The sequence below is a fragment of the Epinephelus moara genome, chromosome 10 (genome assembly GCF_006386435.1).
Source record: "Epinephelus moara isolate mb chromosome 10, YSFRI_EMoa_1.0, whole genome shotgun sequence".
Taxonomy (NCBI): domain Eukaryota; kingdom Metazoa; phylum Chordata; class Actinopteri; order Perciformes; family Serranidae; genus Epinephelus; species Epinephelus moara.
The window spans coordinates 3,077,912-3,103,886 of NC_065515.1; the positions used below are offsets into that span (position 1 = coordinate 3,077,912).

At 47.8% G+C, this 25,975-nt stretch overlaps 3 protein-coding genes across 4 annotated transcripts in view; 1 reads left to right on the plus strand and 2 right to left on the minus strand.

Annotated features, from left to right (window-relative positions):
* Window positions 1-1,300: 1,300 nt before the first annotated feature.
* plppr3b (phospholipid phosphatase related 3b) lies at window positions 1,301-11,296 on the minus strand. Its single transcript, XM_050054134.1, has 8 exons — window positions 11,177-11,296; window positions 9,234-9,324; window positions 6,671-6,856; window positions 5,581-5,707; window positions 3,927-4,122; window positions 3,792-3,849; window positions 3,419-3,592; window positions 1,301-3,049 (listed from the first exon to the last, which is right to left on the minus strand). Exons 2-8 carry the CDS (start codon window positions 9,312-9,314, stop codon window positions 1,661-1,663), a joined length of 2,211 nt encoding a protein of 736 aa, XP_049910091.1. The 5' UTR covers window positions 9,315-9,324; window positions 11,177-11,296; the 3' UTR covers window positions 1,301-1,660.
* Window positions 11,297-13,123: 1,827 nt separating this feature from the next.
* On the minus strand, window positions 13,124-22,141 carry med16 (mediator complex subunit 16). Its single transcript, XM_050054128.1, has 16 exons — window positions 21,813-22,141; window positions 19,786-19,970; window positions 19,499-19,606; window positions 19,233-19,402; window positions 18,826-19,107; window positions 18,596-18,745; window positions 16,167-16,272; window positions 15,921-16,076; window positions 15,602-15,828; window positions 15,301-15,507; window positions 14,918-15,128; window positions 14,716-14,849; window positions 14,154-14,346; window positions 13,850-14,066; window positions 13,618-13,701; window positions 13,124-13,496 (listed from the first exon to the last, which is right to left on the minus strand). Exons 2-16 carry the CDS (start codon window positions 19,922-19,924, stop codon window positions 13,370-13,372), a joined length of 2,511 nt encoding a protein of 836 aa, XP_049910085.1. The 5' UTR covers window positions 19,925-19,970; window positions 21,813-22,141; the 3' UTR covers window positions 13,124-13,369.
* A 1,396-nt stretch (window positions 22,142-23,537) lies between these two features.
* tmem259 (transmembrane protein 259) overlaps window positions 23,538-25,975 on the plus strand; it is a 23,115-nt gene continuing 20,677 nt past the window's right edge. Inside the window, exons 1-2 of one of the 2 annotated variants that reach the window (XM_050054136.1) lie at window positions 23,538-23,928; window positions 25,249-25,662. In XM_050054136.1, coding sequence (XP_049910093.1) covers window positions 25,441-25,662 — 222 coding nt within the window. In that variant the 5' untranslated portion in view covers window positions 23,538-23,928; window positions 25,249-25,440. The remainder of the gene's footprint in view (window positions 23,929-25,248; window positions 25,663-25,975) is intronic. The other variant, XM_050054135.1, reaches the window with a different exon arrangement.

The following is a 25,975-nucleotide window of genomic DNA, read 5'->3' on the forward strand; positions in this document are numbered from 1 at the left end:
CGAGCACATATGTGATTACTGAATGTCGGCTGGTTGAGAAACAAAGTATAGATGAAGTAACGTTGTCCTCAGCTGACGTTTAGTTTCACGCGGGACGTGGACATCTGTCTCCTGAGTCAAAGTCCTGCGTTTGTTTGACCGTCCTCCTACATGGACATTCTCACTCTTTATACTACATCATTTCCTCTAAGTGTCAAATATTTCAACAGATGAGTTTACAGCCGCGTTAACTGAAAACACGTGCATCTCTTAGTGATGCCAGAGGGTGTATGCAGCGTCAGTATCACACGTCGAGGGGCATGGCAAAGCGTGGGTGTTTGATGACCTAGAACGAGAAACAGGCTGATGAACCACCATCAGACACTCTCACTCAAAGTAAACCATCAGTACGACAGTCCGAGAACATCTTCATCGTTATGATTTAGATAAAAAGTATTTGTGAAGTTCAGATCATCAGACCGGATCGATGAGACTTACTGATGGATTCTTCTGAATGAGTCATGTGACAGACTGTGAGCTGATGTTCTGACACAGACGCTGTGGGCACTGTTTACTTCAGCACATCATTCAGAACACAATTTTGGTTCTCTGGTCGCTGTGGAGACATGAGAGAGTTTTCAGCTTTGTTTTGAACGAGCGGTAGATTTTTACGCGTCGAAACACGTTGGGTTAATTTGAATACGTTTACAGCAGCAGCATCACAGGTCATACACGTGCTGCATCTATAACCACCTGGAAAACACCAGGTTGGGCACTTGGCGCTGCTCTGTGCCAACTTTCAGGAGGGAGGAGGCAGGTTGCGTCTGAGGTTGCTAAGTGACCATAACTAGCACCTGAAGCCCTGACAGCAGAGCTGATCTACTTCCTGTTTGTCTGTAGGACAGACGTGACGCTCTGACAGCTCTGCACTAACATGATCAACTTCTCCTCCATATTTATCACACACTGATATTTACTGAAGAAGGAAAGATATCTGTCAGCTGTTATTGGTTGGTCCTCGTCACACGAACAAAAACGGCGAAGGGCACAAACATCCAAAAAACTTTTACAGGTGCTGGATCAAATATCAAATTTAAGCAGGACCAGACGGTTACTCGTCACATGACATGTGGTGCGCTCTGCTGCATTACAAATGTTAAACTCAGTTTATCTCAGGGTGGCGTCACACCCTTAAAAATAGGCACCCGGGAACTCATGCGTGCTTCGACGGCGTCGCTCTGGTGTTTGAGCGTGTCTACATTGAAAACAATAAATTTGCGTGCACAAAAAAAAACCAAAAAACGCAGCACGTGTACGACCCGTTATCTGGGAGTGTATTTTTGTCAGTAGATATTAAACGTGACGGGACGTCCCTGTGTCAGACTCCAGGTGTTGTTGGTGTAGATTTGTCTGGTGTGTGTGATGTGTCCCTGGTCATGTGATGTGATAACCCTTCCTGTCGATGTGGCATGGCGGCGCTGGTGCAGAGAGCTGAACACGTCATCAGTGTGGAGCCACCAAGCGTCAGTCTGACCTTCCTGGGTGGAAACGTTCACTTCCTGCAGCCTTGCCCTCCCGTCACATGAAGCTCAACAGATGCATAGCAGCGTGGTCGTCTGCCGTCCAGGTGTGCCATCATGACCAGTTTGTAAATAAGGCTTTTATTTTGAAAGGTAAGAGACTAATCCTTGAAGCGCCGCCCCTGCACACTCTTATAATAGTTCTCCTGCTCAGTCTGGTTACGGATCTCTCGGTCCAACAGAACCAGTGCCGTCTTGCGTCTCATGGCCATCTCCCTGCGCTGAGCGTCTGCCAACATGTCCGTCTGCAGGTGAGGAGGGGGCGGGGCCGGGTCATGGTCTACTGTGGCGCTCGGCGAGGCGGACCGATGTGGCCGGAAGCTGCTGCCACGGGCGGCGGAGTCTCCACGGTTCAGGCTGTTGAGGTCGTAGGTGTCTCTTGGGTCGCCACCGTTGGATGTCCCCGCCCACTCCCATGGGTTACCATTACCTGCAAGGGGCGGGGCTTGTGGAGGAGGTGGGGCTTGGACAAGAGGATGGTGAGGGGCGTGAGCGTCCACGGTGATGATACCCGGCCCCTCCCGCTGCTGCTCGGAGGGCGGGCGGTAATGCGGAGAGTCGGTGGTGGAGGAGGTGCCGGAGCAGGTGGAGGTGGTCTCAGAGGATTTCTCTGCCGAGGAGGAGGAGGGTAGGAGGCCCTGCTGCTTCGACATGGCGATGACCTGCATAAGTCGTGGTTGGTTGGTGGCACCGCGGCCCGACACCTCCCCACTCGCCTTCTCTCGGATGGCGAGCCACTTGGCACGGGTCAGTGCACTCTTTGGGGACACTGGCGGGGGTCCTGCCTCAGGGATCTGTGGTGGTCTGGGAGTCGCCACAGCTTTGGCGCCCCCCGGAGGTGGAGTGGGGTTACGACTGGAGGCTGCCCTCCCAGACTGCACTGCGGGCTGGTAGATGGGGACCTGAGACCCGCCTTCATCTGTCCCCACAGAGCCCACCTCGGAACCGTCCTCGCTGGCCTCGCGCTCCGCCTCGTCACGCATGCTCAGGCCGCGCATCTCCATTGACTTCTGCTTCCACTCCGACACCAGCTGCTGTGAACGCATCGGGTCCATGGGCACCTGCACGGCCTTCAGACGCCGCTGCACTGGCTGCACCTGCTGCACTGGGTCCTCCAGCCCCGGGTTGGCCCCCAGCACGCCGTTAACATTCATGCTGGCCCTCGGCAGCGTGTTGCTGAAGGTCAGCATGGTCTCCTTTCCCATCGGGCTACGAGGCGCCAGCAGTTCCACATCAACGCTGGCCCGCTTCAGGCTCCCCATGGACGTCTTCTCCCTCTTCAGGGGCCCCAGGCCCTCCAGCCGGTCCATGGGGGCTGGCGCCGCCGCGATTTCATCATTACTCTCTGAAGCAGAGGCGGGGCCTTTGTTGTAAACGGACTCGTGTCCTCGCTCGGTCAGCGCTCGCAGAGGGTCCTCCTTCGGCGGCAGGGGGGGCAGGGTGGGAGTGATGTCATCAGAGGACTTGAAGTTGGCCACAGCATGAAACGCCTGAAGAAGAAGAAGAAGAAGGAGAGTTGAAAGGGGGGGGGGGTATGTTGGATCGAAGGAGAGTTGAAAGGGGGGGGGGGTATGTTGGATCGACCCCACCTTCACATGAAATACTACATCACGTCACATGACATGTTGTGTGATGTCATGACAAAACATGACATGTATATCATGTCATCTCACCTAATCTCTACCATGTGGACTGAGACATGTTGAACTCAGATCAGACTTCCTGTTTTTGTCTCCATCACTCTCTTAGTTTAAAACTGACGCAGTTGTCATGGCAACAGAAAGACGAAGACGACAACAGTTTGAAACAAATCTTAACTTGTTAACCTGTTTGAACTTTGAACTGACAGCAGGTCTCACCAGGTACGCAGCGATGAAGGCTCCGATGAGGAAGCCCACGTACACGTCGATGGGATGGCTGCGGTGCTGCGTGATCTGAGTCAGACCTGTCAACGCCGCCGCGATGGCGAATGCAAAGACCAAGACAGGCTTGAGCAGTTTGGTGCTGTCGGAGATGGTGGAGTTAAAATACATCTGAAAGAGAAGAGAAGCAGCTCTGAGATCTAAACATGTAAACAACGAACATTAACGTTTATTTACTGAGACATCAGCCAATCATAACGTTTGTTTGTTCCTGATCATTAATCTCAGATCAATAACTTTCTCTGTTCACTGTCATCAAACACATTATAAATAAAGTTTGTCAGTTTGAATAAAGACAAGTCGCACTCACAGAGACATAAACAGCAGCGAAGGCCGACAGAGTTGCATGCTGGGAAGGGAACGTTTTCCTGTCGGGACAGAGACAGAGCAGGAAGTTTAATCAATAATCAATAATCAGTGAACACCACCTGAACAGGTGACTCACCTGGCCGCCATGATGGCGTGCTGGTCGTGACCTGAGCAGATGTCTTTAGTGATGTAAGCGTTTGTTTCACAGGAAACACCGACCAGCGTGTAGTTGGGTTTACAGACGGTCAGGAAGAACGGGGCGTGGTAACCTGTCGACAGCTGGATGATGTCAGTGAGCAGCGCCGTCGCACACAGACCGAAGACGTGAACACCTGCAGAGAGACACACGGGTAGAGACTGAGACAGACAGGTGGAGACTAATGCTGTGTCTCAAATCTTGTACTTATGTACTTACACTTAATATTTTGAGTGCATAAGTGCGTTCACATTGAGAAGTATGGAAAATGCAGTGCACTATGAGTACCCGGATGGTGCACTCAAAACGGACAAGAAGTTGAGTGTGGAACTATGGACACTTCTCGCTCTCAATGGTCGCCATCTTGGCTACGTAGCAGAAGGGGAGGGACCACTTTTCAAACTGGAAATAGCAGTCGAGGACTGTGTGACCGTGAACGTCGCTGCATTGTACAAATACATGTGTTTTTTGCACTAAGCACCACTATACTGTTGTCGGGTATAAGCCAGCAGTGTGTTTGTTGGGTTCATTTAGCAGTCTGTAATGATTTGGTACCATGAACGATAACGTGAATGCTAATGCTAGACAGGTGGAGACTGAGACAGACGGGTGGACACTGAGACAGACAGGTGGGGACTGAGACAGACGGGTGGGGACTGAGACAGATGGGTGGAAACTGAGACAGACAGGTGGGGACTGAGACAGACAGGTTGGGACTGAGACAGACGGGTGGAGACTGAGACAGACAGGTGGGGACTGAGACAGATGGGTGGAGACTGAGACAGACGGGTGGAAACTGAGACAGACAGTTGGGGACTGAGACAGACGGGTGGAGACTGAGACAGACGGGTGGAAACTGAGACAGACAGTTGGGGACTGAGACAGACAGGTTGGGACTGAGACAGACAGGTTGGGACTGAGACAGACGGGTGGGGACTGAGACAGACAGGTGGGGACTGAGACAGATGGGTGGAGACTGAGACAGACGGATGGGAACTGAGACAGTTTTGGGTGTAGTTACCGGTGTAGTGACAGGTGCAGTTAGCGGTGTAGTGACAGGTGTAGTTTTGGGTGTAGTTACCGGTGTAGTGACAGGTGTAGTTTTGGGTGTAGTTATCGGTGTAGTGACAGGTGCAGTTATCGGTGTAGTGACAGGTGTAGTTTTGGGTGTAGTTACCGGTGTAGTTTTGGGTGTAGTTACCGGTGTAGTTACTGGTGTAGTGACAGGTGTCATTTGGGTGTAGTGACAGGTGTAGTTTTGGGTGTAGTTACCGGTGTAGTTACTGGTGTAGTGACAGGTGTCGTTTTGGGTGTAGTGACAGGTGTAGTTTTGGGTGTAGTTACCGGTGTAGTGACAGGTGCAGTTAGCGGTGTAGTGACAGGTGTAGTTTTGGGTGTAGTGACAGGTGCAGTTAGCGGTGTAGTGACAGGTGTAGTTTTGGGTGTAGTGACCGGTGTAGTTACAGGTGTAGTGACAGGTGCAGTTAGCGGTGTAGTGACAGGTGTAGTTTTGGGTGTAGTTACCGGTGTAGTGACAGGTGCAGTTAGCGGTGTAGTTACCGGTGTAGTTACTGGTGTGGCAGCAGGGTCGTACCTACAAAGCGCACCGTCCTCCTAAGGAAGGAGTTGAAGTTGCAGCCTCCTGCGTTGATGCTTCCTTCAGGTCTGCGGAGCTTCAGTCTGGACTGCAGGCAGTAGATGAGTCCTTCAACCAGCATGATCTGACACACAAAACAAACGCACCCTCAGTATGTCAAGCTCCGCCCCCGTCTCCACGTGTACACATGTTATCAACCCTCTGTCAGTGTGAGTCTGTATCTGGACGTTAAACGCAGGGTTAGAGAAACGATGAAATCATCTCCCCAGTTTGCTCGTCGTTACTTTGTGTACTGAGCGCGCTCCAGAATGAAAGATGGCGGATTACTGCTGTGTTTACAGTGTGTCAGTGACGGAGGCGTCTGCTGCGCCCTGTGACCTTCAGTCCATCTCAGTGTTCGCAATTTCAAGTCCAGACACGACGGCTCCTCCTCCACCACCGTTTGACGTTTCACTGATGTCACGTTTAGCGCCACCTGCAGACGTTTTTGTTTTCCTGTGTTGACGGAGGTCATCCGAAAAATGTTAGAAAAAAACGTCCTGATCTCCATGGTTACTGTAACACATAGGACCAAGTCACCAGAAAGTCTCAGGTCTTTGTTCTCAAGTCCCGAGTCAGAACTTACCAACCCTGAGTCAAGTCCAACTCATATAACTCGAGTCTGGTCACGAGGATCTGATGTGTGTGTGTTCAGTGTGTGTGTTCAGTGTGTGTTTGTTACTGTGTTTGTGTGTGTGTGTGTGTGTGTTCAGTGTGTGTTTGTTATTGAGTTTGTGTGTGTGTGTGTGTGTGTNATGTGTGTGTGTGTGTGTGTGTGTGCGTGCGTGTGTGTTCAGTGTGTGTTCAGTGTGTGTGTGTGTGTGTGCGTGTGCGTGTGTGTTCAGTGTGTGTGTGTATGTGTGTGTGTGTGTGTGTGTGTGCGTGCGTGTGTGTTCAGTGTGTGTTCAGTGTGTGTGTGTGTGTGTGCGTGTGCGTGTGTGTTCAGTGTGTGTGTGTATGTGTGTGTGTGTGTGTGTGTGTGCGTGCTCGTGTGTTCAGTGTGTGTTCAGTGTGTGTGTGTGTGTGTGTGTGTGTGTGTGTGTGTTACCGAGGCGGCCGGTCCAGCGAAGGCGAGGCTCAGCAGCATCAGCAGTGGGATCAGTTCATCTCCTCCGTCCACGTACGGCATACTGAGCTCTCTGTCGTGGCAGCGGAACCCCACCTGAGCCGGCTGCACCACGTCCGTCAGCTCCAGGAAATACAGAGACACCATAGAAGAAGCCACGATGGGCAGCTGCACACCACCACCACAACAACAACAACAACAACAACAACAAGTGTCAACACCAGAGTCACAAACAGGAAACAGGAAACACTCTGTTAACGTCAAATCCTTTAACATGACGCAAAGTTCTGTCTGGACACCATCAGCGCTACAAGCTGATTGGCTGTGAGTCAGTGACACTGTGGAGACCTCAGATGAAAGGGAGCCCCGCCCACATATTCCAGATCAGATAACAGAGAGACAGAGCTGTGTTAAAGACGAGGACGGTGTGTCAGCGTGGTGAACGGAAACACGTCCAACATGCTAACACACATTCAGTGACATCATCACGTCAGGTGACCAAAAGTCAATGTGAGGACATCTGTTTGATGTAGAGCTGCACGGTACGGAGAACAGAACCCAACGTAGTTTCACCTACACGCATGAAAATTGGTGGGCTCATAGAACATGCCAAGACGCACAAAAAATCCTCTTGGACCCATGCCGTAAACCCAACAGGAAGTCGGCCATTTTGATTTGAATTTTTGACATGTTTGAACGAACTCCTCCTAGGGATTTCGTCTGATCGACTTCAAATTTGGTACAGATCATCCTGACAACATGCAGATCAAAAATTATTAAAAGAATGTCAGTAGGTCAAGGGGCGTGGCTGCTAGGGCGTGACAAATTTTGGCGACTTTTCGTTTTCTCGCCATCGAATTTGGAACGGCTCTCACGCCCACATACTTGATGCTAGCAGCTTCAAACTTGGTGGACATGATAATGGCTCTGCCCCGAACGCCCCGATATGTTAATATCCCACCTTACTCATAGCGCCGCCCGGTGGTAACAGGAAGTGACCAGTTTTTACTTTAACATGTACTGATGCCAGAAACTTGACCGCATCAACTTCATTCCACTTCTAATGCATGCAGAACAAGTTGGTGAAGCTACCTTATGAACGCTGTGAAGCTACGTCTAATGGTGTCCGTGTGGCAGCGTGGCGACTATCGATCCCTCGCCACTAAATACGTTTGGCTTTTTGATGAACGACCTCATCTCCTCATGAAAATTGATACACAGGTCAAGAATGGCGAGCTCTTACATCTGATAGGGGCGCCACCCATGGGGGGGGACAAAATGCCTCTATAGCGCCCCCTTGAAATTTTCAAAAACCCCTTCCCATAGGGATCTTTTTGGTGTAGGAAGATGAAAATTGGTACACATGTGTAAGTTGCCCAGACGCACAAAAAAGGTCTGCTCCAAACAGGGAGTCGCCCATTTTGTCCAATCAACTTCAGATTTGGTACAGATCACCCTGAGACCATGCTGATCAAAAGTTATTAAAAGCTTTTCTCTATGTCAAGGGGCGTGGCCGCTATGGCGCCGCCATATTTGATGCATCACCATGCATATTCGAGCAACTCTCTCTCCCACATACTTAATCCTAACTGCTTCAAAATTTCTGTACATGACAAGAGCCCCGCCCTGCACGCCTCCTATTTTCACTCTAACTCATAGCGCCCCCTTGTGGAAACAGGAAATGCTATATTTTTATATTGATAAACACCAACCACATACTCAACTACATTTTGTGGCCACGTATTTATCAAGTTGATGAATCTCCACAGTGACACACGTGTGCTGTCATGTAACAGGCTGCCCATGGCGACTTTGGATCCTTTGTGATGGAATATCAAGTCCTTATAACTCCATCATGCATTGCTCTTATTGGCCACAGTTTGATATGTGTGATCATGATCTGTCCCTGAACACATCTGCATGGCAATATATTGGTCTTACTCATGGCGCCACCTACTAGATGAATGAAACATAACGTTCTAAAGCCCACTGCAGAGGGTTTAATTTTGATGTCTCACCATGAAACAGGAAATTGCTATAACTTTGGAGTAAATGGTCCAATATCCACCAAACTTCATGTGATTCATATTAGTCCCACCCTGAAAACATTTATATGACCATATTTCCTGATACTCATAGGGCCACCTAGTGGTGACAGGAAGAAGGTCTCATCAAACACTTTTGATTTATCTGAAAGTTAAATGCTGTGGTGTATATTTGATGTATAAAAACATGATGTATAATTAGTGCGCTCTCCAACTCCCTCTAGTGGAAAGAGTAAGTGATATAAAACGTGAAATATGTCATTCCAGCACTGTATCAAGGATATGCAGTCACTCCTGCATGCGATATCTAACTATGACAGAAATGAGCTGACGCACTAGAAGGCGTCCTGCCAGCCCCTCGAGGTGCGTGAAGGTGCGAGGGCCCATTCATCGCTGCTTGCAGCTTTAATTATTATTATTATTATTATTATTATTATTATTGTTGTTGTTGTTAGGGTTAGGCTGCTCTTTGTTTGTTTGTTGTTTGTGATTGTTTTCACCTCCACAAAGTAGAAACATGGCAGCAGAGTCAAACTGTCCTTCGGAGGTTTTTTCTTCATCTTCTCAGAGTTCATCATCATCCTGACGGACCTGCAACACACATGCACGCACGCACGCACGCACGCACGCACGCACGCACACACGCACACACACACACACACACAATTTAAATCAACAGTAACTCTGAGTGAAGACGGCGGAGACAGAGACGTGTTGGAGATGTTGACTGAGACACCTGAGCTTGAATGTGGAGCGTGGGACACCCAGGAGTGCCTGGTCAGCTGACCTGAGGGACATGGGAGTAGAATAGCAGGTCAGGAGGTCGGCCACGTAGGACTGGGCCAGACCATTAAACAGCTGAACCTTAGAGTCAGGTAAGACATTCTCCCAGTAACCACAGACGTTCTCCATTCACCACAGATGGTCTCCATTAACCACAGATGTTCTGTCAATAACCACAGATGTTCTCCCAGTAACCACAGACGTTCTCCATTCACCACAGATGGTCTCCATTAACCACAGACGTTCTCCATTCACCACAGATGGTCTCCATTAACCACGGACGTTCTCCAGTAACCACAAATGTTCTCAGTAACCACAGACATTCTCAGGAACCACAGACGTTCTCAGTAACCACAGACTTTCTCAACAACCACAGACTTTCTCAACAACCACAGACGTCCTCAGTAACCACAGACTTTCTCAGTAACCACAGACTTTCTCAACAACCACAGACTTTCTCAACAACCACAGACGTTTTCAGTAACCACAAACGTTCTCAGTAACCACAGACGTTTTCAGTAACCAGAGATGTTCTCCAGTAACCACAGGCGTTCTCAGTAACCATAGGCGTTTTCAGTAACCACAAACGTTCTCAGTAACCACAGACGTTCTCAGTAACCACAGACGTTTTCAGTAACCAGAGATGTTCTCCAGTAACCACAAACGTTCTCAGTAACCACAAACGTTCTCAGTAACCACAGACGTTCTCAGTAACCAGAGATATTCTCCAGTAACCACAGATGTTTTCAGTAACCAGAGATGTTCTCCAGTAACCCCAGGCGTTCTCAGTAACCACAAACGTTCTCAGTAACCACAGCCGTTCTCAGTAACCACAGACGTTTTCAGTAACCACAGATGTTCTCCAGTAACCACAGATGTTCTCATTAACCACAAACGTTCTCAGTAACCACAGACGTTTTCAGTAACCACAGATGTTTTCAGTAACCACAGACTTTCTCAACAACCATAGACGTCCTCAGTAACCACAAACGTTCTCAGTAACCACAGACTTTCTCAACAACCACAAACGTTCTCAGTAACCACAGACGTTCTCAGTAACCACAGACGTTCTCAGTAACCATAGACTTTCTCAACAACCACAGATGTTTTCAGTAACCACACACATTCCCTCACTAACCATGTTGACCACAGGTTCCTCACTGATGGACTCCACATGGTTCCTCTGTGACTCCTCCATCAAAGGGTTAACTCCATATTCTCCACAGTGACATGTCGAGACAGCAGCGGAGGGTTCATGAGTCAACAGCAGGTTTTAACTGCTTCATCCATAGTCATCTTCATCATCAGCTGCAGTCACGTGACACACCCACACATCCTCACACCTGAACAGCAAACCGTCTCAGCTGCCAATTAACATCCGACCAATCAGAGCGCAGAGCTCAGACACGGACAGACAGCGGGACAGAGGGACAGGTTACCAGGCCTGCTGCAGTCATTATAACACACACACACACACACACACACACACACACACACACACACACACACACACACACACGCACCGGGCTCGTCCTGAGAATGTTCGGTGCTTCATTGTGTGATGCAGCTGCTGAATGAAAGAGTCAGATGCAGCTCCGCAGAACACGCACACTCGCACGCGCGCAGTAGAACCAGTAGAACCCTTGGAGCCGTGTCTCACCTTAGACCATCGATCCGCTTTGATTCCCGTCACGTTTCCTGTCGAGCAGCAGCAGAGCGGAGCCGTTACAGCGACACACCTGCCTGTTGTCCCGGGTTACCGAGGCTCAGTCCTGGTCCCGGTCCTGGTTCTGTGCCTAGTCCTGGTCCTGGTTCCGTTAGTGCGGTTTAAGATCTGTTCTCCCTCAAAGAACAAAGATCTGCGACCGTGTTCGGTTTCCTGAAGGAGTCTGCTGCTGCCGCACGGTGTGTGTGTGTGTGTGTGTGTGTGTGTGTTACAGAGTGTGTATGGCAGGTGATCGGTGCCTCCAGGTGCTGTGTAGAAGCTGCTCTGATCGATATTATTACATAATCGATGTATCAGTGATGTGACGTCACTGCTCGGGCTGATATTAAACGTTTAAAGGGCCAGTCTGAAGTTTTATTCTGTTTAAAGCTGCAGTCTTTCAGCTCTGTCCTCAGAATGAGCTGTTTATATCTACACAGGTAGCAGGTCCTCGTCTACAGAGATCACCATGTTGCACCGCCATGTTCCTACAGTAGCCCAGAGCAGACAAACCAAACACTGACTCTAGATAGACACATTCATGTGTTCATAATCAGCTGGTGTGCGTGTTTCTGAGAGGAAGAGACCTCTGAGGACAATTCAGCTCCTCAACAATCAACACTGAAAGAATTCTGACCAGGAGAAGTTTCAACTGGTTGTAATATGTAATCTGTAATCTGTAATCCTCACTGGAGCTTTAATGATAATGTCTGATGGATCTGACTGCACTCAGTGTGAATGTGACGACAGCTTGTATCTGATCTGCTGTGACTCTGAGTTTAACCTTTAACCTCCAGAGTCAAACCTGAGAGGTCAACATGAGGCCGATGCCTCTGATCGAAGGCTGATCCACTTTATATTGTGGACAATATTTCCATATATGGATATTGTAGTGTGAGTTTATACATTAAGAGGAGTTCATGAACAGACGGCGTTGGCTAGCTCGTTACAAAGGTGTCTGATGTTACGTCCACATTAAATGATATTCTGTGTGGACAGATGTGAGTTTTTACAGTTCCTATGATGATGAATTACCTTTCAGCACGTCAGTAAGTCAGTTCATGTATTCCAAACACACACTCCTCTGCTGAGCGTCCAGCAGCCATTACAGCCTGAATATACACATTAGAATTAACCAAAGATGAAACTTTATAAACTCACGGATTTAAAAACGACTCACTGCAATCAGTTAAGAAATATAAACATGACAGTGCTTTGTACATTTTATTTGGCGCTCACACAGACACCTCGACTGTCCCTTTCTGCCACCAGTTTGGCTCCACCCACAAAATACATCATCACTGTTTACAAACACAAAGAGTCTGTAGAAGAGTTTTTTTTTGACAGCCTCAGTCTGTAGAGTCGTCTCCTGCTATCAGGTCACGTTGTTCGTGGACAAACTAAACTCTGTGAGCTGTAGCTCAGCAGGTGGAGTGTGTGTCCTGTGGAGGCGGAGTCTTCAGCAGCAGGTTTCATACACACCTGGGGAGAAATTTAAAGAAATTACCTTGAGCTGTTGTAATGTGAGACATCGTGTTCACGAACATGGGACGGACATAACCAAACACATATTGTCTGCGGCGTGGAGCCAGAAGAACTCCTTCGCTGTTTGTTTCTCTCCACTTTAAACTTAACTGCTGATTTCTCCTCTGCTCAGAACGTTGCCACCAAAACCGCACCCACACACTGAGGCGCCACACTACTGTCATCACATGACCACAGCCTGACAACACTTCCTGTCTTTTGTCCAAACACTCAAACCGTCCAGTGTTTGGTTCAGAGACAGCGAGCGTCCAGCAGTCGGGACGGACAAGACCGGCGTGACAAAGTCCCAAAGGTTTCACAGGACGGTCAAATCTGTGATTCTGAACTCAGTCAATAAAACAACAGGAAGCAACAAGCTTTTATTCTGACAGTTTATTACAAAGTAAAATACAAAACAAACTTTATTTACACAAACAAAACCTGAACCATCAGGTCCATTACACTGAGGACCACAGCACGTCTCTGGATCCTGGAATCTGGACCAGTTCACACCAGTTAGACCAGTTCAGACTCTTTAACAGAAAACAACAACCAGTGTGTGTGTGGTGTGTTCAGGTGTGTCATGGTGCGTTCAGGTGTGTGTTCAGGTGTGTCATGGTGCGTTCAGGTGAGTGTCGGGGGGATCCTCCTCCACAGACCTCCACACAGACAGTTTTTGATCCAGCGCTGCTCCCACTGCTTCATGGCGTTCGTCTTGTTTGGAGAGCGAAGCATTGTCACGCAGCCGCACCTGAACACATCACACAACATTCAACATGTTTAAACATGTCTCATGTTTCCTAGAACACGTCTGAAGGCTGCAGCTGATGGAACAGATGAATGTGCTGTGACTTCACTTCCTGTGGACTCACCTGGTGCACGCCTTGCTCTCCTCAGTGGGACAGACGCCCATGTGAACGCAGCGCAGGTTATCCATCTTCTGAGAGCCGGGAGTCCTGCGCACGCGCGCGCACACACACACACACACACACACACACACACACACACACACACACACACACACACATACACACACACAGATCAGGGTCAGATTCAGATTCAGAGTCAGGTTCAGATTCAGATTCAGATTCAGGTGTGGCTCACCTGGTGAAGACCTCCAGGGGGGCCGCGGCGCCCCCTCCTGGCAGAGACGAAGCCTTTCCAAACTGCAGCCTGAGCGGGTGTTTCCCCTGCAGCTTGACGATGACGCCATCGTTCACGGGGAGCCAGTCCATACTGGGAACCAGCAGCTGACTGGGCAGCAGGCAGCACTCGTCTATCAGGGTCTCATCAGGATCCTGGGGTGGTCCGTCGTCCCGTGCTGAGACAGAGACCGACAGATACAGGTGAGACAATGACCAATAACCGATCAGCTGAGGATCAATAAGGTGTGATGGGGGTTCCTCACAGCAGAGCCACAGCTTGGTGAGCAGTCTGAATAGCAACTGCATGCTGTCCTGGTTGTCTGACGTGGCGGTGAAGGTGGGCAGACAGCCTGGCTTCAGCAGACCCCAGATCCGGATCATCACCAACATCTCCCTCAGCATCCCCAGAGATGCCCCGTCCCTCATGAAGCCGAACCCGGGACGCACCATGGAGCCCTGCAGGACCGCCACAAACCCGGAGAACACCATCAGGTCAGTCTGCTTTAATGTTGTGGTTTAACCCATCACCTGTCTCCTGCTCTATGAGGACCGCAAGCTTTAACAGGACCGAATGAACTGATCAAAGTCAGATATTTACAGACCAGGAGCTGACTGGATGTCTCCCAGTGCGTTCTAGTCTTTTGTTTTTGGTTCTAGATGGTTCCCTTTTCTAGTCTTTTGCTTCAGCATGGAAAATGTGTGGTAGCTTCTTATCTCCTCATCTCTGTCTGTCTCTTTGTGGTTGTTTTCAGTCTCTCTGAAGTCGTTTTCTGTCTCTTTCTGTCCCCAAGAAGGAACAGTGGCTGTAGGTTCTGGTTAGCTCACCTGGTTGGGCAGGTTGGCAAGCAGGTAGAGGACAAAGTCCCCCACCCACTGGATGAGCTGCTGCAGGGACTGAAGCGGTGGACCGTCCAACACGAACTCCTCCGTCTTCAGATTGATCATCACCTTATCGATATCTGAGGAGACACAGCAATCAGTCTCTGATCATCAGTATTCAATGTCTCCGGCCCCCCAGGTGTCTCACCTGTGTCGATGTTTTTGGCGCAGATCTCAGTCAGTCGGTCTCCTGGACTCTTGTCCGGTGTGTTGAGGACGTGTGGTCTCAGCAGAGACTTTAAGGTGGAGCTGATGGCGATCAGCAGCAGTTTGGCGTGGAAGTCACAGGCGCGAGCCGCGGTCGCCGTGGAGAGTTTACAGAGAGACGCCTTCACCGCCACGATGCGCGTGGCCAGAACCTGGGACAGATATCATACAGGTACACTGAGGCATCATGGGAGGTGTAGTTTAGGAAAATAGAAAAGACTGACTCTCCTGCAAACGGTGAGCTAACGAGTCAACGAGTCTTCAGACGTTAATAAACCAGCTGCTGTTGAACCCCCCCCCGTTCTCTCCTCATGCCTTGCTGACCTGCTGCAGTGCCTGGTTCTGCCTCATGTACTCCTCATGCAGCTTCTCCACCAGATTGTGGACCATGGTGGGCTGGACGTGCAGCAGGACGTCCCACCAGTCGTAGCCTGTTACCATGCAGTACTCCAGCAGGAACAGTAGGTGGCGCAGCGTCGTGTTCATCTCCAGCACCTGACCCATAGAGGGCGACACCCGCAGCATGTGGAGCTAAGGAGGGAATTACGACAATCGTTTAACCAGCCCACAGACAAACCGTCCATGGAGACATCCTGCACACAGGCGCACAGCTCTGCATCCTCACCTTGCCGTGGTTGTCGACTCCGGCCAGCGCCAGCGAGGTCCAGGAGAACTGCAGGGCCTTGAAGTGGAGGGCAGGGCCTCCGGTTCTCTGGCGTTTGATGGCGGACTCATCTCCAGGTCTCTGAGCGGAGGAGGACGAGGCCGAGGAACCGTAGAAGACCCCCATGGTGTGGAGGGACAGACGGTGGAGGATCTGAATACTGCCATCATGGAAGGCCAGAGCCAGACCTGCAAAGATAGGAGAGAACCAAACCTCAGACAGACCGTGGGTCACATGGTTCTAACACAGCTGAAAGACAGACAGGGAGTGTTCTCCTCACCCAGTCCAGGACAGAACTTGGTGTCTGACGCCACCTTCAGGTCGGTGTTGGAGATGGAGATGGGCAGTTTGGGCAGAGCGACGGCCGACACTCGCTCCAGGTCGCTGGTTGTTGTCAGGATCCTCCACTTCAGGATGGTCGGTTGCTTCTCCCCGACTGCACGCAGGAGGAGGTCAGAGGTCAAACATCCATCACTGAGCAGGAACCTCACTTAGAACCTCAGTTAGACCCAGTTAGAACTCTTACCGACTGGCGATCGGTGCTGGAAGATGTTGTTGACAGGAAGTCCCTCCTTCCTCAGAGACCAGCACTCCACGATGCTCCCGCTCTGATTGGACGCACACAGCAGAACCTGCAACACACACACACACACACACACACACACACACACACACACACACACACGTTCTGTCAGGTTCTTTGGTTCTGTGTAATCAACTCAACTGTGACCTGTTCTTCATGTTCTATTATTCTCAGATCTGTTGGGATGACCTCCTGAAATCCACTGGAATTAGTTTATACTGGTTCTACTCATGACCTGTTCATAGAACTCTGTGGTTCTGTTGGTTCTCCCCGTGGTTTTCCGCATGGTTCTCCCTGTGGTTCTATTGGTTCTCCCTATGGTTCTCCCTGTGGTTCTCCCTATGGTTCTATTGGTTCTCCTTGGGGTTTTATTGGTTGTCCCTGGGGCTCTGTTGGTTCTCTCTGTTGCTCTATTGGTTCTCCTTGGGGTTCTATTGGTTCTCCCTATGGTTCTATTGGTTCTCCTTGGGGTTCTCCCTATGGTTCTCCCTGTGGTTCTATTGGTTCTCCCTGGGGCTCTGTTGGTTCTCTCTGTTGCTCTATTGGTTCTCCTTGGGGTTCTATTGGTTCTCCTTGTGGTTCTATTGGTTCTCCCTGGGGCTCTGTTGGTTCTCTCTGTTGCTCTGTTGGTTCTCCTTGGGTTTATATTGGTTCTCCCTGGGGTTCTATTTGTTCTCCTTGGGGTTCTATTGGTTCTCCCTGTGGTTCTATTAATTCTCCCTATGGTTCTATTGGTTCTCCCTATGGTTTTCCCGGTGGTTCTATTGGTTCTCCCTGTGGCTCTATTGATTCCCTCTGGGGTTCTATTGGTTCTCCCTATGGTTCTCCTTGTGGTTCTCTCTGTGTCTCTTGTGGTTCTCTCTGTGGTTCTCCCTGTTTTTCTGTTGATTCTCCCTTTGGTTCTCCCTGTGGCTCTATTAGTTCTCTCTGTGTTTTTCTTGGTTCTCTCTGTGGTTCTATTGGTTCTCCCTGTGGTTCTCCTTGGGGTTCCATTGATTCTCCATGTGGTTCTATTGGTTCTTCCTATGGTTCTCCCTGTGGCTCTTTAGGTTCTCCCTGTGGTTCTATTGGTTCTCCCTGTGGTTCTACGAAGCAGCAAAAAGCACGCACATCCACGAACAAAATTGTGCAGGTGCTGAGCTCAAAAATGTGGAAAGCTGAGCAGGTAAAGAAAAGGCTCGCACACTGCAGGGCTCCTCTTCAGCTGCCGCTCTTCATCAGGTCATGACAGGTCATGACCTGATGAAGAGCGGCAGCTTGAAACGTCATCATTTTATCCACCTTATTTTCAAACACGGAAGGGAAAGCGGCTGACCGGAAGTCACACACAAAAAAACGGAAGTTGATCACTATTTACTGTGCCCACGTGTCCACATTTCCGTTATCCGGTAAAAATAATTCCCTCTAAACGCGAATAAATCGCACGTCACTCAAAAACTATGAACCAAAAAAGCACAATCTATCCCGAGTGAGACAAACTGCTTGATCCCCGTCTCCAGTGTACCAGCAGAGAACCTGCAGAACCGAATCAGCGAAAAACACACACCGGGCTACACAGCCTCTCTACCTGAGCAGCTGAAGCTGCGGCTCGCACCTTCGACACACAGACACACAGACGGTGCTTCTGCATGCCAGCCACACGTGTGCTCAACTGTGAGAAATAAATATGTGAGGTGTACGCTGCTTTTCTATCTTGTTTTCCATTTTCTTTCTTTCTTTCTNCAGGATCGTCATCCGTTAAAAGCCTCCCATTGTCGGATACGACATGAAACTACTCCAGTTAGCTCAATCGTGTTGTAACTAAGACATCCGCTGGAAAAAATATTTTTTTCACGGACAGGTTAATGAGTTATTACAGACACCGATAACGGCTAACAGCTAACGGTTAGCCCAGCTAATCTACGATAACCATGTTATTAATTACAAACAAAACGTGCACACAGAAATAGTAACGTTTGTTCAATCATTGTGTTTATACACTTTAAAAACATCAGATTAGTCTAAACGGTGATACAGTGACGTGAAAAATGTGAGATACAGATATATATATAGCTAAACTCAGCAAGGAAAACAACAAGGCGATTCCCATTTACACAGTGGTCAAGAGTGCTGGAATGGAAGTGTCGCACAAAAAACCGGAAGCTGGCTGCGTTCTGTTTTGCCTCTGTGTTTCCGTGAAAAATAAGGTGGATTCTGTGAATAAATTGCACTGAAAAGGAGCCCTGCAGTGTGCGAGCCTTTTCTTTACCTGCTCAGTTCTCCCTGCAGTTCTCCCTGTGGTTCTATTGGTTCTTCCTGTGGTTCTCCCTATGGTTCTCCCTATGGTTCTATTGGTTCTCCCTGTGGTTCTATTGGTTTCCCCTCATGATTACCTGCTCAGAGTTCTCTCTGGTGAGGAACTTGAGGTGGGTGACGGCGGGGTACTTCTCCCTCCTCATGGGGTCGGTGGTGCAGCGCAGGAACAAAGACGGTAAGAGTTCCGTGTCGATGCGACACTTCTCGCTGACCACGCTCACGACCACCTGAACACACAGAACATGTTTGTTACCACTGACACCGATGAAGGTCCGAGGTCAGGTGATCATCAGGTTCTGGTTCTCACTTTATAGAACTGAACGGGGGATGAGCTGCTGCCGTCGGTCGCCGCCACCACGATGTTCCCTCCTCCGGTAAAGGCGATGTCAGCCAATGCCACGCGTCCTCTCAGCCGGCACAGACTCTCGCTGGCCGTCAGCAGAGCGCCGCCTGGCTTCAATAGAGACACAGTGACCAAACCGCTGACCGTCACCGCCATCCAGCCCTCCATCGGCTTCCCACCAAACAGAGTCAGAGATGGAGAGAACTTCACTCGAGAGAACTTCTCCCCGAAGTTTGTGGAACCCGACTGAAACAAGAACCCTGATTTATTTAGCTGTTCAATGTCAACAGGTGAACATATGACACACTTGTGTTTATAAATCTGTAACGTGTCACGTGTTTTACATGTATGAGTATATCAGGCGGCCTTACCATCTCCACGTGCAGCGCCAGCTTCACGCCGTTGTGCAGCCAGCTCAGAGCAACGATGGGATCTCCGTCCAGAGAGCTGGACAGGACACTCTCCCAGCTGTTCACCAGGTGATCCGACATCGACCAGCATTTAATCTGCCCGTCGCCGTCTGCGGACAGCAGCCGCGAACCTCAACATGCCAACATGCCAAGACACACGTCAGTCAATGGATTAACAATAACGTCTATACACATCAACAGATCATCACTGCTAGTGTAAACCTAACCTGATTGGTCCCACTCCAGACAGGAAATGACCTCAGTATGTCCAGAGTTGATGGAGTAAACGTCCCAGGGATGCTCCGTGTCGATGATGTGGATCATGTGACTGACGTCTGAAAAACACACACACACACACACACACACAAAAAACACACAAGTGTGATGTGGGCGTGTTTGCACGTGTGATGTAGGCGTGTCCCCATGTGTGATGTGGGCGTGTCTGTGGGTGTGTCTCCATGTGTGATGTGGGCGTGTCTGTGGGTGTAATGGGGGCGTGTCTGCAGGTGCGCACCTTTGTCGTCGTCATCGTTCTTCAGGTCGGTGGTGAAGGCCACCAGGTTCCTGCAGGACCAGGAGCAGACCAGAGGGATAGATGGACAGTGGGTGCTCTTGGGACGCTTCTCCCACTCACACACGTACGCCAACTCCATGATGTCACCAGAGAAGAAGAACCTGGAGGCCAGGAGGACGTCTCACCTGAGAACACACCCACACAGGTGACTCACACACGGTCAGGTTTAAATTAAAACAACAGGCGACCAAAGTTCTTCACAGAGAAATTAAAATATTAGGATAAATTTAATCACCTTTATTTTCTCATTAATTATTAAAGGTTCAGATTTTAAAGCTGATGTTGTGACATCTGTTATTAACTGAAATATTAAAAACATAATGTTGTTTTATTAACTGTGATTATTAATACTAAAAATATAAGAACAAAGAAATTCTGTTAATAACAAAACTCTGATGTTTCACACCTGAAGGTCTGTTTTTATAACTACAAAGATTCAGACAGAAACACAGTCTGAGCTGAATCAAAGCAGACTTCAGACTCCAGCTCATTAATACACACATGGTAGTTAGCACGCTGCTAATGTTAGCACACCTTTTTTAAAATAAACTTTATCGAGCAGTTTATAATTACAACAAAAATACACATCCAAGGGGCGTCGGTGTCTTAGTGGATAGAGCAGGCGCCCCATGTACAAGGCTGTTGCCACAGCGGCCCAGGTTCGAGTCCAGCCTGTGGCCCTTTGCTGCATGTCAACCCCCCCCCCCCCCCCCTCACCTGTCCTGTCAATTAAAGGCTAAAAATGCCATAAAAAATATCTTTTAAAAAAACAACAACTCGTCCATCATTTTATCAAATGGTCATAAAAAAGAGAAAAAAAGGACGTCAGCCAAAGTGAAGGGAATAATGAAATCTTTAACAGAAAGTAAACAAATAAATAAATTAATGAATTAAATTTAAACAACATGAATAATACAAAATAGAGTTATTGGATCTTCATGTAAAGTGGGAATGAAGGAAAAGAAGGAATTTACAGAATGACAGAAATTCATGACAGAAGGGTTCATTTACCCGTCAGAACTATGAAACGTGAACTGAGTGTAACTGGTACGTTTGTCTGTTGAAACCGTTCTTCCATCTGTTTCCAGAAAAGTTGTAAACGACCACAGGCTGAGAAAACGTGTCTGTGGCGTCGGTCCCATCCTGTCCTGTCTGCTGTCACTAATGTTGACCAGCAGTGACCACTAAGTGTCCATGATATACTCCTGACAGTGTCAGACTGGATCCTGTGTGTTTGTGTTGTGATGTCTGTTTCTCAGATTTCCACTCAGAGACATTAAAGTTTACTTTATCAATATCTGAACTGTAAAAGGAACAAACATTGTTCTCAAAGTTAAAGCTCTAAAGAGTCACTGGAAGAATTTACGTTATTCATTATTTGAAATGAATATCTCTGCCTGTGGGTAACGCTGCTGGATCATTTATGGATTCTGTTTTTAATTTAAGGATGCATCTCTCTACTGAAGTGGATGGATTCAGATCGTCTCATCTGACTGTTATTACTTTAATTATCAGTGAATTAAAGTCCTCCTGTGTGTGTCCATCTGTCAGTGTTGATGCTGAATGAGTTTTATCACTTCTCTGGTCAGAGGTCAGAATTATTTACCAGCGAGGTTAAAAATGTTTGTTGTGACAGAAAAAAATCTAAATTAATGCAGCAAGTTCTCATTTGTATCCATCAGCTGTGAAACAGACCAGATATCTGCTTTTTATGAAACACTGATTTATCTTTAATAATAATGTGCCTGCTGTTATTGTTAAATGTTATCATCACACTGCAGAAGGAAACTGAAGCCTCAAACAGACTGGAGAATATTTTCTGGAGAGATTTAAATCACTTTAGTTTTATTGTAATTAAATAGATTCCAGCCAGCTGATTCAGTGTTCCGTCATGATTCATGTGATTAATAGGTTTTTATAAAAGCCTGGTGTCAGACAGTGTCGGCTGCAGAACAACGTTAGCTCACCTCTCTGTCACTTCCGGTCCGGTGACGTAGATTAGATTAAAATAACTCCGTGTTTCCTGATAAAGGAACGTTCAACAAAAAGAACATGGAGAATAATACTGTATACTAACTCTAATATTCGCTGATGAACTGAATCAAACCTTCCGCAGAGGCTTCAGTTGAACAAAGTGTGAGGACCCCTCCGCTCACAGAGCTGTCTCTGCAGGTGCCTGACTGTAATCATCTCAGAGACTAGGACTCGGGATTAAATCTGTGACTCGTGTTTGACCTGATGCGAAAAGTTCTCTGTGACATGTTCTGATAATGTGACCACAGTCCGTGTCCCTGATGGTCCTCTACAGTCTGTGTTCTATCCAACATGGCGCCGGGGGGCAGCCTCCTATTGGTCCCGAGCTCTGGTCCCTGAGCGCAGACTGCCAGGCTTTCACAGTTATATTCATTAACATGTTCAGGTTCATTTACATTACTGGGTCAAATTAAAAGCAAATGGACTAAACCTTCCCACCAGATGTCTTATAGAGCAGCATTGGGAACTAACAGGTGCAGCAACAAAACCAAACTTTGTGAACTCCATGAGGCAAAAAGCATATGAAGTGGGAATTCTGAACCTGAGAGTGGGACCAACTATCTGCTGGCCTTCCATTCCTCAGTGGTTGTGGCCTGAGTCTGATATAGACCTGGGCATCCTTGATCTGATCAGGGAACAGATAGCAGGAGACATAGCTAATGCAGTCATGGAGCATCTAAAGGAAGGGTGGGGAAACAGCGTTAAAATCTTTACTGATGGTTCCAGAGACCCCTCCACAGGGAGAGCAGCATTTGCAGTGTTTGTGTGGGGAATGGGAGGAGGCTTCCTGACCATTTGTCAGTCTTTACAGCAGAGCTGTTTGCCATCTTGTGTGCACTCAGGTGGATTGAAAAGTCAAGACCTCAGTCAGTAGTAATATGTAGTGACTGTCTTTCAGCTTTGCAAGCCATAGAACACCGCAAGTCCAAGGCCCATCCAGAGATGTTAATAGAAGTAATGATGGCATTATCCAGAATTCATACATTGGGTGCAGTGTGGGGTTTATGTGGGTTCCAGCCCATGTTGGAATCCAGGGGAATGAAGTAGCAGATGAGTTAGCAAAAAAAGCATTACATAATGAAAAGGTTGAAGTATCCATTACTATCGGTGTAATGGAGTCATATTCAATAATCCAGCAAGAAATAACTAAGGCTTGGCAACGAGTGTGGGACAGGGGACTCAAAGGAAGACATTTATATACACTGTTCGACCATCTGTAGCTCATTGGGCTCTTAAAACCTACAGGGGTAACAGAAAGGATCAGGTTAAATTACTGAGATTGAGACATTGTGGGCTAAAGAGTGGGCTGGCCCAGATTAAAAATCATCATGATGGGAAGTGCCAGTGTGTCCAAGCAGAGACAGTGAGGCATGTCCTCCTAACATGCACCATCTATAAAGAACAAAGGAAGAAACTGTACAGTGACCTTACAGACCTGGGAGAAACCATCTTCAATATATCAACTCTACTAGCTCAAGGAGACCCGGAACGAACTAAGAAACTGATGGAATTTCTTCTGTCCACTGATGGATTTAAGGTCTAAATAAATACTGACTTTCGACTGTGGGGGGCAGCAATACGCCTTTGGTGCGTCTAGTCTGCCTTATCAAAAGAAGAAGAAGAAGAAGAAGACAGACAGAACTCAGGGCTAAAGCGCCCACTGACTGTAGGACCCGTATTTCCGCTCTGGTCTTGTTTCCGTCTCCAAACAGCAGCCGTCAGTCCGCTGTTAGCCGCTGTTAGCCGAGAGTTGAGCCGCCTCGGGTCCGTCTGAACAAACTGAAATGAGTCCGCACACGGTCACCGGGACTTGCTAGCTACCAGCTGCTTATACCGCTGCTCCTCGAAAGGCTAACTAGCTGTTAGCTGCTAGCACCTGTAGCGTTACCTTCCTGTGAAACGGAGCCTGCTAACACAGCTAAGAGGCTAGCTGCTGCGTTTCTCAATCTGTTTGTTTGTTTGTTTGTTTGTTTATTTGTTTGTTTACTCTGATGAAAACACCGGGAAGGAGCCGCGAGCATGGACACACACCTGTCGAGCAAATAACAGGTAACCCAGCTACATGCTAACCTTATGGCTAGTGTCAGCAACGACATATAAAGAGTTAGCTGCATGCTAATGCAGAGTTATTAACGTTAGCTTCGAGGCCCCAAAACAACGTCTACTTTCACTTCTACTGCTGCTGATAGATAAACCAGCAGAGACAACAGGCCCCAAAATATCATGTACCTGTACTGCCGTTACTTCTGCTAACGCTACGTTACTTTAACTAAGTACACAGAGTAACACACATACTGCGAAGTATTTGAATACATGATGAAGTATCTCAGTACATCAGACACCAGTCAGCTGACAGTATCAAATGATTGTATTAATGTGTGTTGAATGAAGTGGATGGAGCTGAAATGATCAATGACATTCAGTATTGATCATCAATTGATTATTGTTTATGTCTGGACACTCCTGAAGACATATAATAGAGAANTAGCGAGTTACAGTAATCCAGCCTAGAGGTAACAAAAGCGTGGACCAATTTTTCTGCAATGACATTCAGTATTGATCATCAATTGATTATTGTTTATGTCTGGACACTCCTGAAGACATATAATAGAGAAAAAGGAAATGTTCACATCACTACTTTCATGAGTGGTTGATTAGTTGGTCGGTCGTTTTGTTGATGAGTCGATTTGATTTGTTGATTAGTTGATCAGTTGATTGGCAGGAAGTGAGGACTGAGTGGTTTCAGTTATTTTCGTGGTTTAAACTCTGCTATATATGTTTGTTGATGATTTGATGCTGATCTCTGTGTGTCAGTAAACTGAACCAACTGGAGACGCTACCGCCAAAAATACATGTAAACTCCATGATTAATCGATTGATTGAGAAAATAATCTTCAGATAATCGATACAAAAAAAGTTTCAGTCCCTTTTTAAAGAAGCTGGAATCAGAGGAATGAAAATATTGCATAAACAAAGTTAGTTTGATTAGTTTTCTGTCGATAGACTGATTGATTGATTTTCTCTGAGCTGTTTTTATTTGAAGACTGATTGAAAGGATGAATTGATGATCAATATAATTGATTGTTATTCTGACAGAGTTTATGTGAACAGAGAATCAGTTTGAGTTCAGGTGTCAGAACACGAGAACAAACATCACAGTAACAACCTGATCAGTAAATACATAGAACAGATCTGAGATTAATCAGTAGTCAATAATGTCAGTGTTTGATTGATTGATCTGCAGTTAGTGGGTTTAGCTCACTGTGGCGTTCAGGTGTGTCATTAATGGATTAAAGGTTTCAGTTTTTGGCTCAATCACCATCTGTTACAATCAATTCATTAATCAGTTTTTCATTGGTTCATCCTCAGCATCACCTGTTGGAAGAAGTTGAGTCCATCAGCTCTCAGCTCGCTGTGAATCAGACTCTGTGGACACCTTCATCCCCTGACTTGAGATCAGAGTCTTCCCTTTGCCCTGAGGTCACCTCCCAGCCGCCATGCTGACCTAGAGTCAGCTGATAGTTTGTGCAGTTTGAGCAGAATCATCCAGAGACAGAGATCATGTCTGAGAATCAGGCCAACAACAACAACGTCCCTCTCAACAACAACAACAACAACAACATGGGACCCAACCGCATCCGAAATCCCAACATCAACCAGAACCCCCTCATCAACGTCAGAGACCGCCTCTTCCACGCCCTCTTCTTCAAAATGGCCGTCACATACGCCCGACTGTTTCCTCCGTCCTTCAGGAGAGTCTTTGAGTTCTTCGTCCTGCTCAAGGTGAGAGACAAAATATCTTCTGTACAGGTAAACACCTGACACAACATGTCTTCTGTACAGGTAAAGACCTGACACAACATGTCCGCTGTACAGGTAAAGACCTGACACAACATGTCCGCAACATGTCCGCTGTACAGGTAAAGACCTGACACAACATGTCCGCTGTACAGGTAATGACCTGACACAACATGTCCGCTGTACAGGTAAAGACCTGACACAACATGTCCTCTGTACAGGTAAAGACCTGACACAACATGTCTTCTGTACAAGTAAAGACCTGACACAACATGTCTTCTGTACAAGTAAAGACCTG